Source organism: Antrostomus carolinensis, unplaced genomic scaffold (assembly GCF_000700745.2).
Source record: "Antrostomus carolinensis isolate BGI_N321 unplaced genomic scaffold, ASM70074v2 scaffold2189, whole genome shotgun sequence".
Classification (NCBI taxonomy): Eukaryota; Metazoa; Chordata; class Aves; order Caprimulgiformes; family Caprimulgidae; genus Antrostomus; species Antrostomus carolinensis.
This window is the reverse complement of record NW_010336220.1, coordinates 1-13,961: the sequence shown is the minus strand read 5'-3', so window position 1 is coordinate 13,961 and position 13,961 is coordinate 1. Positions and strand designations below refer to the sequence as shown.

The window sequence follows — 13,961 nt, the reverse complement described above, 5'->3', positions numbered from 1 at the left end:
ATGGATAGACAGTAGGCAAGCAGAGATATACATTTTATTCTAAGACTTGTTACTACTGTTGTGTCATTGAAAGAATAAAAATTTTTTTTTTGACAGATTGTTCCTTCAAACCAGCAACATAAAACAGATGAAAATGGTAGGGCTAACCTGGGAGTTGTTAGTATTCATGCACCTAGGTAAGTAGTGAAAACTATATGGAAAAAAAAATTGAATTCTGAAATGCCGTTTGCTTGATGTATTAAAGCTGCGCATTTCATAAAGTACCTACCAAGAATTAATCTAGAGCTAAGGTCAAACGTGCGTTACTTATATGCCGGTGGAAGGCCACATAGTAAGCTTTAAGAAATTAAGTGCTTAACTAAATAAAATTCAATAGCTGCTTCTTTTGGTCTTCTGAGAAGCTGCTGCTCTAATTTTCTGAATCCTGTTTTTTCTGGTCATAGTAAAACACAGCTTGAAATTGTCAACCTGTAACCATAAACCACTTAAAATATTTGAAATGTACAACCTTTGGGTGACCAGATCCAGACGCTATGCTTTCAAAGTAGGAACAGATTTTAGGAGTGTTGAAACCTTACTTCCTCTGGGTGCTATCCATTGTTTTAAAGAATTAGGTAAAGTGTCCAAAATAATTTTAAATATATATGTTTATTTTTTTCTTATTTGCAGTAGAATTAATGAAGTTTCATTTCATGCAGATGTGTGTCCTGTGGCTCCTGCTTCTTCATGTCAGTCACCTCTTACAGTCACACGTCCCATCTGTCTTTTCAAATTCATTATTTCTGTATCCTCACTTTCACAGTTCTGCTACCCACTCCCTGTATCCCTGAGCTTTTCTTGCAAGATTAGGTTGGCTGTAGGTAGCTTAGAAGCTAGCAATAAGTGCTTGCTCTTAAACTTCATAAGTATTTCATGGCAGTTGATATTTTTGCATTCGTATCTACAGGATTTGACCCATAATATTATTTTGCATTTGGAAGAAAATCTATTTTAAATGCTATTGATGGTGCTCAGTGTACTTGTAATGCCTGCATCTTGGTAGAATGGTGATGAATATTAGTTTTCAATATGTTACTGGAGGTTAGAAACAGGTATGCTTAGTGGTAACATTTTTACTATTTATAGCATAATCAAAACTGACTGGAGAGTAGTACAGTCTCTATGTGGTTAAATACCATATTCCCAGTTCTGTTCAAAAACTTAAATTAAAAGTTTTTAATACTGTAAAAAATAAAAAAGAGTTAATCTATAGCAACGAGGTCATTGTATACTTGCAGTGCACTTCGCTAGATGTGAGTTGTGGGCAGAGTCACTGTTTGTTTTGAAACTGTCAAAGCAGAATGCTCCTCATACTGCATTTTAGTTAGTGGTGCTTGCTTTCCACCTTGTTTTCTGAAACTTAAAGCTGTAGTTGCTGGACTCTTACAGACAGGCAATGAAACATGATCAAGCTAATGAAATATTAAAGCAAAATTAAATTTAATAAGATAATATCTTAAACTTATTCTTTTACTGTTCTTAGTTTGCATTAACACTTTCATTTTTTTCTTCCTTTTGCTGCTGATAATTTTGAGATACTTTTTTATTATGCTTTCATGTACATGATTCAAATTTGAAGTCCATTGAAAATTGTCTTTTCAGGAGAGATATTTCGTAACAGTTTTTATGATTTCTATATATTACAGGGGAGAGCACACTTTACAGCTTAAATCCTTATACAACAAGACCACATTAGATTGTCCTATAATCACATTAAATGTCCTGCCTGACCCTGAGAAACCTGTCTGCTTGAATGTTAAATTTGACAAAAATACTTCTTTTCCAGCAGGAGGTACCTTCCCTGGTAAGTATAAGAGTTCTTTGGTGAAATCACCAAGCACTAAAGAGCTTTTTAAACCTATGAAAAGCTATTTTAATTATTCTTCTGGTGTATTTTCTTACTTTTTTGGTCTGTATCACCTTGGTTCTTTGTAACAGCCGTATCTGAGATGCCTTTGTAACACTCGGAAAGAAAAGATATGTACATAATTTTTGGAAAGCATTTCAAAAGACCTCTTATTTGTTCCAAATTACTGGCTTTATCTGTGTATAAGTGATAAAACTACAGAATCTCTTCTCTGTCCATAGTGAAATACCGTATTTCAGTTTTTGCTCTTCCCAAAAGATGATCTGAATTGTTTCATGCAGGTTTTCCCTTGTCTCATTTTCTATGGAATCTAACAAAGGAGGTAGCTATGAAATTTTAGGCCAACTGTGAGCCAAGAGGAACCAAGAAGTGATCAGAAGTATGCCAGGGACAGTACAAAGTGTTCTTCTCTCTTGCTCTATTCTCTGATGAAAGAATGATCTTTGCTTTCTAACTAAGGCTGCTGAGTCATAAAAGAAAAAAAACCTGTCTCATGCTTTTATTATCTAAGTAGTATTCATAATAAGGAAAACAGATAAAGAAGAGCAAGGTATGACCATGCTAAAAGCAAAACAGAATTTGAAACCTTTGATTTTCCTATAAGGAAACTCTGGCATGAGTAAGAGACCTCTATGAACTAATTGCATTAATCCAGGAAGTAAGTAATCTTTATGATAACAATGGGAGTTACAGTTCTTGACTTTGCTAGTGAAGTATGCAAATTTACTCTCCAGAAAATTTTCCTGTTTAATTTGCAGTAACATAATTTACATTGTGAAACCATGGTACAAAGTTACTCTTCAGAAAGCTGAAGTCCTGTCTAAATAAAGAAAATGGGCACAGTCTGTCACTTTAAATATAATACCATATTAAGGAAGACAAAAAAATACTTATCAAAGAATCATAGAATGGTTTGGGTTGGAAGGGACCTTAAAGATCATCTAGTTCCAACCCCCCTGCCATCAGCAGGGACACCTTCCACTAGACCAGGTTGCTCAAAGCCTCATCCAGCCCAGCCTTAAACACCTCCAGTTTTCAGTTCTGTTGCTGTTTCACAATGTGATTTCAGCACATGCATCTGAATTTTTTCCATCTGTTCTCTGTACTCCTCTGTAAATACTTCCAGATTCCCAGATGACAAAAATCTCTCAAAGGTGACAAAAAAAAAATCAGAAAATCTGCTTCATACAAATCTATTTGTTGTATCCCAAGCCTGTATGAAATACCTGCAATGTCTATTCAGAATTTAGAATAAAAAGGATTTATCTGTAGTACTAGGAGTTGAGAAGCAGAATACCTTCTACAAATATGAGGTCTGTGGTATGGGAGCTTATTTTTTGACCAAAGAATGTTCATATTCAGATATAATAATTATACTGTCATAACTTGATGAGCCAACATTTTTATGGAAGAAGTTTTTTATTCTTTAAGATACTCCATACAGTGTTATGAACTTGACTGAATTCACAAGGTGTTTTACTTTTGCCTAGAGGAAGCATACTGTAGAGTCACAGAGTGATTTGGATTGGAAGGAACCTTTAAAGATCATCTAAAAATGACCATCATTGTAAGCTGGAACACAGGAGGTTCCACTTAAACTTCAGAAGAAACTTCTTTACAGTGAGGGTGACAGAGAACTGGAACAGGCTGCCCAGGGAGGTTGTGGAGTCTCCTTCTCTGGAGACATTCAAAACCCGCCTGGACACCTTCCTGTGTGATCTCATTTAGGTTCCTGCTCCGGCAGGGGGATTGGACTAGATGATCTTTCGAGGTCCCTTCCAATCCCTGACATTCTGTGATTCTGTGATCTAGCTCCACCCCTCCTTCCTTTTTCAAAGGAAATATGTAGTGTAAATCAACCAGGTTTTGAAAGAAGAAGAGAATTAAACAGCTTCTTCAGGAAATAGCATAGTCTATATGACATTGAATTTTGATAAAAAATTACATATTAAATTCCTTATTAACAGCCTCATATTTAAGTAACATGCTAATTATTGGATTAACTAGTAAACTCAGGTACACCTGAGGGCAGCCACTGTAATCTTGGAGGAATGCATGTCTGAATTTTTCATATGCATTAAACCACAGTCCTTCCTTAAAGTGCAAAATTCAGTTCTACATGAGCAGTGCAGCTTCAACATGTAATTGCATGAAAATATGTATGAATTCCACCTGTAACCATAGTGTCAAAATGCTTAGTTCACATTTGCAACTGGAAGAAGGGTAGCTTTATTCTGGTTTGGATTCCATTTCCTTCAGACCACTAAACTTTGTCGAGTATATAGGAAGCTCAGTTTTTCAGATCATTATAGAAAATGGCAATTATTTTGACTGCAGAACCAGTCAACAACAAATGGAGGAATGAAACGTGTCCTTATGTCCTACTTATAACAGATTTAAATCTAAACAGATTAAAGTATGTGATATTAGTGTGTAAGAAGTAGCCAAACTTTGCTTCAGATTCATAACCTGAGTCCTTTTTATTACAGTGTGGCTAATAGATGGGGAAAATGGTAGTGGTGTTGGTACAGTCTCTTGACAACTACTGCCCCTTTCTATCCACTAATTCAATGGCTAAAGCACTTGTGAAGGAAGAGGGAGATCTGGATTTTCTGTTCTTAAGGAATCAGCTACTTAACTAGCTAATGATTGTTCTTTCCTGAGAGCAAGAAGAAACTGGCTTGCTATTTTGATATGAATGATAATCTGGGAAAGGCAGACTTGAAATTTGAGGGGGATTTTTTAAAGTAGTCATTTGATAAAGTAGGTGCTTTGTTTTTGGTTTTTTTTTTTTATAAGGATTGTTACCTATTCTAATTAGAGGGCTAGGAAAAGAAGGTTTTCCATATCTGGTTTTAAATTTTTTGTTGTTTGGGTTCTGCTTGGAATGCGTGTTTTGTGTGTTTCCCCTCTAGGTATGAGGGAGACACGGAAACTCATGGAATTTGCTCTTCTTAATTCTCAATAAAATAATATTGAAAAAATGTTTTATTTCATTCTACAGATTTTATGGTTAGTGTTCTTTCTGAAGATGACAACATTATTAAAAATATTAATCCAGCACGGATATCTATGAAAATGTGGGAAGCACAGAGCAGTGGAACTAGGATACCAGTTGAAGTAAGTCATCAAAATGGATTTTCAAAATAGGTATCAAAATGCCAGCATAGGACAAACATATTTGTATTAGAAACTTTCCTTCATTTAACTTAGATCAATATGCTGTTATAGATTTTAAAAAACAAGTATTACATACCAATCATATTTGTTTATCAATATCTGTCCTGTTTCAAGTTTCAGACTGTTCAAATGTCCAAACTATAGTAAGGACAAAAACGCTAAAACTCTGAGAATCAAGAATATGAAACTAGTGTCTAAAATATAGGTGATCTCATTGAATTACTGTATGCTATCATTAAGACTTGATAGCACATTACAAGTAAGGTACTTCAACTTTCAGTATATTACATTAAAATTTTTTGCACCTTTTCAGGTTACAACATTTAGCTGTAGTAAAGTGAAGGATGACAAGGAAGATGGCTTCTTCTACTTCAGGTATAACAGCATTCGTTTCATAGTTACTGATGCAATTTACTGTACAAAATGCATAGTTTGAAATAGAAACAAGAGTTTTAGTCTTTGATAGTAACAATCTGTTATAGAATTAGTATGATAATAGATAAAAGATAGCAACAAGATGCAGTGAACAAGAGGATTGAATTCTTCCCTAGATACATTTGGCATTTGTTTAATCTGACAAGAAGAAAAGAGTCTTAATATATTATAATACATGATGAGAAATGCTAGCCCTGAAGGGACTACATCATCTGTTTATCGCTTGTCTAGTAATATTCTTTAATTCTTCTCAATGTTACATTCAACTGCCATAGAATTGCAGGCTGGACAAAGTGGTCCTATCTCTGATTTAATACCTTCTGTAGCTGTGCGTTAATCCTGAGCCATGACCTCGGCAGTGTCAGTTTATTGGTCTTTCCTTGGGTTACTTTTTCAGAGATGGTGTCTTAGATGACAGGCAGCAGAATTAGAGCTCATCATAAGCTGGTGCATCACTGCCATATTCTTTCTACATCTATTCGTGGCAGGCATGCTGTGGGATCAGTTAAACAGATGTGGTAGTAGAGTTCAGGAAGCCAGGCATCCACTTTGTAATCCTTGGGGATCTATGTGCTTTGAAGACCTTGATGTAGCATTAAGTCTTCACCCCTTTTTTCTCTGGAGACGTGAGGCTCAAATCCAGGGTTCTGACCCAGCTTGATATGCAATATAGATGTACCTCCATCTGTAATTCCCTCTAATATTCAGCCAAGAAACTATCCCATCTGGGAGGGCAGTTGGTATGACCTTTGTTTATTCAGTCTTTTTACCTTCTCTGATGGTTTACAGCAACATAATTTATGTATGCATTAAGTCTTTTTCATTTAAGAGATTACATCTCATTCAAAAAGCTATTTAGGCATGCCTTTTTGCATCGTGACCTAGATCTGTCTTTCCCTTGAAGACACTGGAGGTTCCAAAGCCGCCTAAGACTGAATTTGGCAGCTATAGCAAAATAGGAGTGCAGTTTTGCTTTTAACAGAGCAGACCCCATTGTGGCTAGTGCAAGGTTATGGAATGAGCTTCTCCAGAAACCAAGGATCACCGCAAACTTGCACTAAGTATGAGGTGTGCTTCTGTGGCCTTGGTCATTCTGAGAAATTCTTAGTTATAGGTGTAGTTAAAACATAAGAACTCCCTAAAGCATTATCAAAACAAGGCACTCTGCACCATGTATTTGTACCTCCAGAAAAAAAGAAAACTAGAATCAATGTGCCAATGTGTAGTCATGCTAAGAAATGTTCTCCTGTGAAAAGCACAGTGGTGGTCAGTGTAATATAAAATAACCTATATAGAGTTGAGTATGGAATTATTAAAATCTTGACATTGGTACCTGTAGTTTACTAGTTGCCCACAAATGTCCCAACCTGTTTGAAAAATTGAAAAGGCAGTAGAGACTACACATTAGCAGCCGTTGTAGGAAAGTACATATTGCTCATTGCTGATAGTGTCTGTGGCATCACTGTCTACCACCTGGTTTCTCTCAAGTTTTCCTGTCCTTGGCACAGTCACAACTGGTTTTCATCTACTTAATGCCAATCAGTAACAGGGATGCTATTATGCAGTCTTACAACTTTCATAACAATTGTGCAATTTCTTCTTTTTCTAAAGCATATGTCTGGTTAGATGGTGTTCACCCATGAGATCCTTAGCAGATGATTTACAACTCAGTTTTTTAATGCATCCTGACAAAACAGATGCTACTTTTAGTCTTAACCTAGATAAAATGCACAAAAGAAGGTAGAATTGTTCCTTCTGCATATCACATACAAAAAGGAAAAGTCAAGACCCATTCTAGAAACAGGTAAAGCTTTGGGATTTTGTTTTTTTCAAGTGAAGCATTCCAGGGAATCTTGCATCTTCTTCCCAAACAAAAATAAGAGGAAACAAATTGCTTAATGTTATTGACAAAACATAAAATGCTGTATGTTGAAAACGAAGATCTCATTAATCAGTTCCAGAGCACCACAAGTCATCCTCTCAGATTAATGTCTGAATCTTGGTTAGAGACTGTTGGCGTCCCAAGCATTCGTAAGTCACTGCTATCCCTTATTAAACAGTGCAGTGGTCTTCTGGGTGCTATGTGGCCTTCTTTGCTAGGTGGAGTTCTGTTTATAGCAGCAGAAGCACAGGCGTCTGTCTTCCCTTCATATTTTGATGTTAGAGGTTCTTTGCCAGTAGTCTGCATTCTGGAATGCTGTAAGTTATAATGGAAACTCTTTTCTCTCTCACTATACTCAACCTTGGCCACTGGTCCAAGTTAACCAACTTTGTACACCTTTTGAATAAAAGAAGGAATTAGCTACTCAGATTTTTGTAAATTCAAACCAAATGATTAAATTTGGAGAGAATTTGTTGTTGTTGTTGCAGATCTAAAGATCTCTATGCTCTGTTTCAGTAGCTTTATGAAAATTGACTGAATGGGAGGTGAATTGAGGTAGACTTGCAGATTTCTGAGTAATAGGGCCGCAACAAATTTCCTGTCAGCTAGTAGAGAAAAACTCTTGGAGGAGACTTGCCTCTTCCAATCTTACCTCTAGTCTTGAAAAACTTTAATGGCATTCTTGCTGAAGGAGGAGTATTATGGACGAGTGCTAATACACGCCATCCCTTAACAGGACTTTCTAACTAGTTTGGAGGTCTACTTAGAATTTGAATTGCTTGCATACTTACATACTTGTCACTTGAATATTGACCTGTTTTTGCTTGGTTTTTGATTTCCTTAGGGATAAAGTGATTCCAGAGAGAGTGGGCACTTACAGTATCCAGTTTACCTTTGCAATGGATAAGACAAATATGCTTCTCAGTGACCAGGTTTGAATCTATAATTAATTACATGTAGCCAAGAACATGTAATACAGAGTCATCTGGGAGAAATGTTACGATACTTTGTAGATTCAGGATGCAAATACTTGCAGGCTTTGCAAAAAATTGTATTTTTATTTTTGATAGTTGCTGATTTCAAACTGTTGATTATCAAAGTATGTTTTCATTAGCTTTTATGACTAAGCAGAAATTTTATGAAATAACAGTGCTGCATAATTTGCAGCCTAATAGAACTGATTTTTTTTATGGTCATGCTACTTTATTTCAAGATTGTTAGTAAACTTCACATGCATTTGTTTCAGTATTTTTTGAGCAACCCATGTGTGCAGGTGAATTGTAGTAAATTATATCAGTCTTTATTTTATTTTGTTTTATTTTTATTCTTCCTCCTTTTTCTGCTAGATTATAGTTGAAGTTGTACCTAATGACCCTGTACGCTTGTTACCTGATTCTTTACCAGCTACTCCAGCAGTTTCCAATGTTCGAACTCTTACTAGCCGTACACTGGTCAAGGATTTATCCCTCCATGTAATGGTAACTATATTTTAATACAAAATCATAATCAGGGAAATATATAAGATTGCAAAAAATATGTTGAATTTTGCTGTAAAGCATTGCTGCTATCTCTTTGCAGATTAACTTGACCAAAAAGATGTAAATCAGTGATTTCCAGTATATGACAGCTGCATCTCATTTTATTTACATACAGATGACCAAAACTAAAATGTGCAATCCTTTCTTTCAAGCATCTCAATTGAAACTCGTTTCTTGTTGCCACAGGAAACAAATGTTTCAAGAAGAGATTCTATTGGGAAAACATTTATATATACTATACAGCAGATGCTTCTCTCCATGATTTTTTTTCCTGAACTTTGAACGTTCAAAGGGATACAGGGAGCTCACTTAGCAGTTACCGCCATGGGCAACACGGACTCAACTTGTGGAAAATTAATTTAAATTATCGACAATTAAAATAGATTTGAGTAGTGAGAAACAAAGACAAAAAAAAAATAAAGCAACACCTTCCACCCCGCCCTTTCCCAGGCTCCCCTCTACCCTCCTCCCGGCAGCACAGGAGGATGGGGTCATGGTCAGTCCATAACAGCTCCTCTATGCCACTCCATCCTCACAGTTTCCCTGCTCTAGTGTGGGTCCCTCCATGAGCTGTAGTCCTTCATGAACTGCTCCAGCGTGAGGAAATACCCGCCTGCTCTAGCGTGGGGTCCTCCACAGGCTGCGGTGTGGATATCTGCTCCACCATGGCCCTTCATGGGCTGCAGGGAAATCACTGCTCTGGTGCCTGGAGCTACCTTCTCTCACCTTGATGTTCCCTCTGCTGTTTGTCTCTTTTTTGGTCTTTTTTTGGGGGGGTCCTTTTTTTTGGTCTTTTTTTTCTTTTCCCCCCTTCTCGTCTGCCTGTGCATTTTTGCCCTTTCTTAAATATATTTTCCCAGAGGAGCCAGCACCTTGACTGAGCCCTGCAATGGGTCAGTTGGAGCCGGCTGGAACCAGCTGTGTCTGGCACAGGGCAGTCCCAGCCTCTCCTCACAGAAGCCATCCCCTTATATACCCAGTGCAGTAAATAAATGGATTACTTAGTTCGTGTTCCAAACTAACTTTTTTGTCTTTTTTACTTACAGGATGAATACAACAACCGCACTGGAATTGATCTAGTTGGCAGAATAATAGCAAAAATTAAGAGCCCCAGTGAAGATGATATAGAGATCCCACAGTTTCAGGGGAAAGTCAGTACAACTGAGTTTCCATTTGACAGAGGATCAGCAAAAATTGTAAGCGTGACTGATACACAGTTAGCTCCATGAGCAATGGATCTAATAAGACCTGTTTTACTACAGTTTCAAAGTTGATTTTGCACCTCATTGTGTTTTGTGGAGAGTTGGCAAATATTGTAGCCTTCCCTTAAAGATAAGTAGATAAATTATTTCTTCTCTGTCTGATAGCTGATTTTTCAGAAAACCTGAAGGAAGGACATTCTTTAAACTGTTTATCCTTGCCAAGTGAGGCAGGTTTAAACGTACATTCAGTTAGGGATTGGGATGTACAGGGGGATCTAGGATAAGTCTTTTCCTTGTTTGAATTTCACATATAAATAACACTTCACCAATTTGTAGTTAAACTATTAATATTAGCAATATTTTACATTTTTATTTATAATGCTATCTGGTTATAATATCTTTAGATCATTTAGTCATCCCTCTTCATATATATGTAATTAAATTTTACCAGTTTCTATTTACATTTTATCAAGCTAACTAGGCTTATATATACTTTGCTGAAAGGCATCGTATCCTCATTTGAAGAAGTAAAGATAAAACTACCACTTCTCTTTATTCTTTATTTCAGTCATTAGTGCCCTTGACTGTTAAAAATGCTTTCCTTATTTCAGTTTGAATCTCTGGCTGTAGCATCATCATACCTCTGAAAGTACTGCATATTGTAGTCATGTCACTTTTTCAGTAACAAATACAGAATTAATTTTTAAAATCTATGAGTTCCATTTGTAACCGTTGTTACACAGTATAATATAAAAGACACAAGTTAAAACGTGCACATGCACAAAACCATAAACTTTTCAAAACACAAAAAAAACCCCAACCAAGTGTAGAGCTGCACATTTGTTCTGAGTGTAATGGTCACAATATCTCTCTTAAAAGCCTACAGAGAACTTCAGTCAATAGGAATATTCATGTGGTGAAATAGGTGTGTATATATATATTTTTTTAGTATTATTTTTTTTATTTTTTTTTTAAGTTGCTGAAGTATCATCTAAGAATTGCAGAGCAAAAGTACACCTCTGCTTCATTTGGTGGTTCTGCTTGTCACATGTTTTAATAGCCTGAAGTCTATGGAAATCTTCTAACAGTTAGAAGGTGTATTGGAGGAGTATCCAACTTTTCAAAGAAACTTCCTTAGACACCTTTTCTAGCTCGTTCACTGAAAGCAGCTTCCCAGCAGACCAGCATTAGTGCGTGCCTTAGCAACAGACACATCTCCCAGTGCATCTTGGAAATGCCCATAATAAAACCCCAATAGCATCACTGAAATCCACAGATCCTTCATACAAACTTCTTCATAATATATTATATTCAGTACATCAACTGCTTCTATGGAACTACATAGATGAAACTTAATGACACAGCATAAATAATTCTCTGTCGATAACAATCAAGGGCAGAAACACCTAGTTCACATGAGCAAAAATTTTTCACTGAACAATCTGTCATCCTCTGGCCTGCTCTGATCCATAAGGAAAAGTGACAAAATATATATGTGAAAAACAAGCTAGAAAAATAAAATGCATGGACTGAATAAAGGTATCAAATAAAATTAATATACTAATTGATTTATGGTGCACTCTGAGTTTCTCTTGTTCCACAACCATTTTTCAGGAGTAACTAATTAATTAATCTCAGGCAGATGGGGTGGGGAAAAAATGCAAAAGTGTAAGTAAGGGGTCAGCTATAACCACTAACCTAATAAAATATTGCTTTTCTCTGCAAATCTTGCATTTACACCTGTGGTAGAAATTTGAACAATGTTTAAAACTTCATACTGTTGAGAGGAATAATAACCCCATAGGGTAGACACTAACAGTTCAGATAAAATTACTGGGTAATTTCTCAGACTACTCACTGATGCAGAAATAACAATTTTTTAATCTTCAACAGCAGGTTCCTAGTAACCTGCTGTTGAGCTATCATGAGTCTCGCTTCAGAGACTAAGCTAACAACCTGTGTAATGGAGGCAGGAGGGATGTTTTGGGGGTTTTTTGTTTGGCTTGTTTGGGATTTTTTCTTTCTACTTATATATTCCTGTTTTTTTGGAGGGCTGGGTGAGTTGTGTTCTTCTGCTTTCTCATTACTGTGATCTGATGAGATCCTACTCCTTTTGACAGTAACTTGTGCTCGCTCGTCTTCTGTCAGGAGTAATTCAGTTTCAGTGAATCCCATATCTCCTCCCCTCTTCAAGCAGTTTTCAGTTGTGTAGTGTATACTGAGTTCTCGTTTGGAAAGGATTTATTGGTTGTGGTGCAATTTACTTTTCCTATGACTATGGGAAGGGGACACACTAGTGGTTTTTGAAGTGTCTTGAAATTGTTCCATCTTGTTTATAAGTACAATTGTGTGCAATTAGCACCGGTGTAATGAAGCTGATAATCTGACATGTTTACCCTTACAGTGAGGTTCAGGAATACTAAACTTGTTTAAGGAAGCAAAATGTTTAGATTTTTATTACTATACATTATCTAGGGAAAAGAGATTTCCACTACAGACTTCGCCTGATTAAATATGTAGCTGCAATATTTTTGAAAGCCATGAAGACTATCTTTGAAGGTTATATATCTATCTCTTCTTTTAGGCTGCAACCATCTCTCTCTTGATTTGGCCAGTTGAGTAGCAATTTCTACATGTTAAAGGTGGAAACAGTATGAGTTTTATTATCAGCATTATTCATTTTATGCATGATATCTTTCCCAAAGTAACAGCACCTTTAAATGTTACGTATACTAATTTTATTTCTGTTTACCATTCTTTATGGTTTTATAATATTTCCTGTGTTTGTAAAGAAAGGCGAAGGATTTCATTTGTCCTTTCAATAAGAAATTGATAAGAAATGGGATGTTCGTGGTAGTATTTGGATATATATTGTTGATTCATTTGGGACCTGCTGTCTACTTCCATGGTAACAGCAGTAACTTTAACTCAGCACTGGGAATAGTTTGTTTTTCCTTCTCTGTGTTTATGCATTGGGTCTTTATTTTTAGAGTTCCATTTTGCATTTATTCACATTCTGAATGAAGTACATCCAAGGAAATCTTGCTTATGGGACAGTGCAGAGAATATTTTTTATGAGCATATATCTCTTAAGTAAAATATATAGCCAAAAACAGTATGCCTCTTTAAACAGGTAAAATGACAATCTTAATTCTTAGATAATAAAATAGTTACTACTAAATGTTTGTATTTTACTTCTCTATTATGTATAAAAGGCATTTTCAAGCCAATACTTAAAACTGTGGTAATATTGTATAAACATAATGAATTAGGTAATTTATAAGATTTAGTATTTGAAGAATGTTCATTTTATTTTGTGTGTTACTTCAAGTGTGAATATAAACTTCTGTATGTTTATTTTATTAGAATCTAGTGCTGGCTGAAAACAGTCCTGGAAGAGATAGCACTGAATATATTCTTGTATTTGAGCCAGATCTGCCAGCTTTGAAAAAACCTTTGGAACCATACCGTCTGTCATTTATGTTTTACAACGGTACGTTTCAGTTACTCTAAAATGCTTGCTTTTCCTTAAAACCAACTATTTGTAGGTCCATTACTTCTTCAGAACTCTGCAATAGCTTAGTAGATTTTTGGTGATGTTTAAATGTTTAAACCAACTAAGTATGTTACTGTATTTTCTTCTAAAAGTGTATATATTTATTTCTGTAGATTTCAAGAAGCAGCAACAGATGGCAACACTTACAAGGGAGAGAGACCAATTATCTCAGTCCATAGGTGTTTACAGAAATTGGTTTGATACCACTAATCAGCTTGTAACTGAAATGAAATGTAAGTTCAATCAAATATATATATATATT

At 35.9% G+C, this 13,961-nt stretch overlaps 1 protein-coding gene across 1 annotated transcript in view; it reads left to right on the top strand.

Moving 5' to 3' along the window:
* Positions 1-13,936, top strand: part of SMCHD1 (structural maintenance of chromosomes flexible hinge domain containing 1) — a gene marked incomplete at both ends in the record, with an annotated part of 40,487 nt that extends 26,551 nt beyond the window's left edge. The window contains 9 exons of the mRNA XM_010174749.1: positions 97-176; positions 1,686-1,843; positions 4,911-5,026; positions 5,400-5,461; positions 8,248-8,335; positions 8,750-8,881; positions 9,988-10,137; positions 13,510-13,636; positions 13,813-13,936. Coding sequence (XP_010173051.1) covers positions 97-176; positions 1,686-1,843; positions 4,911-5,026; positions 5,400-5,461; positions 8,248-8,335; positions 8,750-8,881; positions 9,988-10,137; positions 13,510-13,636; positions 13,813-13,936 — 1,037 coding nt within the window. The remainder of the gene's footprint in view (positions 1-96; positions 177-1,685; positions 1,844-4,910; positions 5,027-5,399; positions 5,462-8,247; positions 8,336-8,749; positions 8,882-9,987; positions 10,138-13,509; positions 13,637-13,812) is intronic.
* Positions 13,937-13,961: the final 25 nt, after the last annotated feature.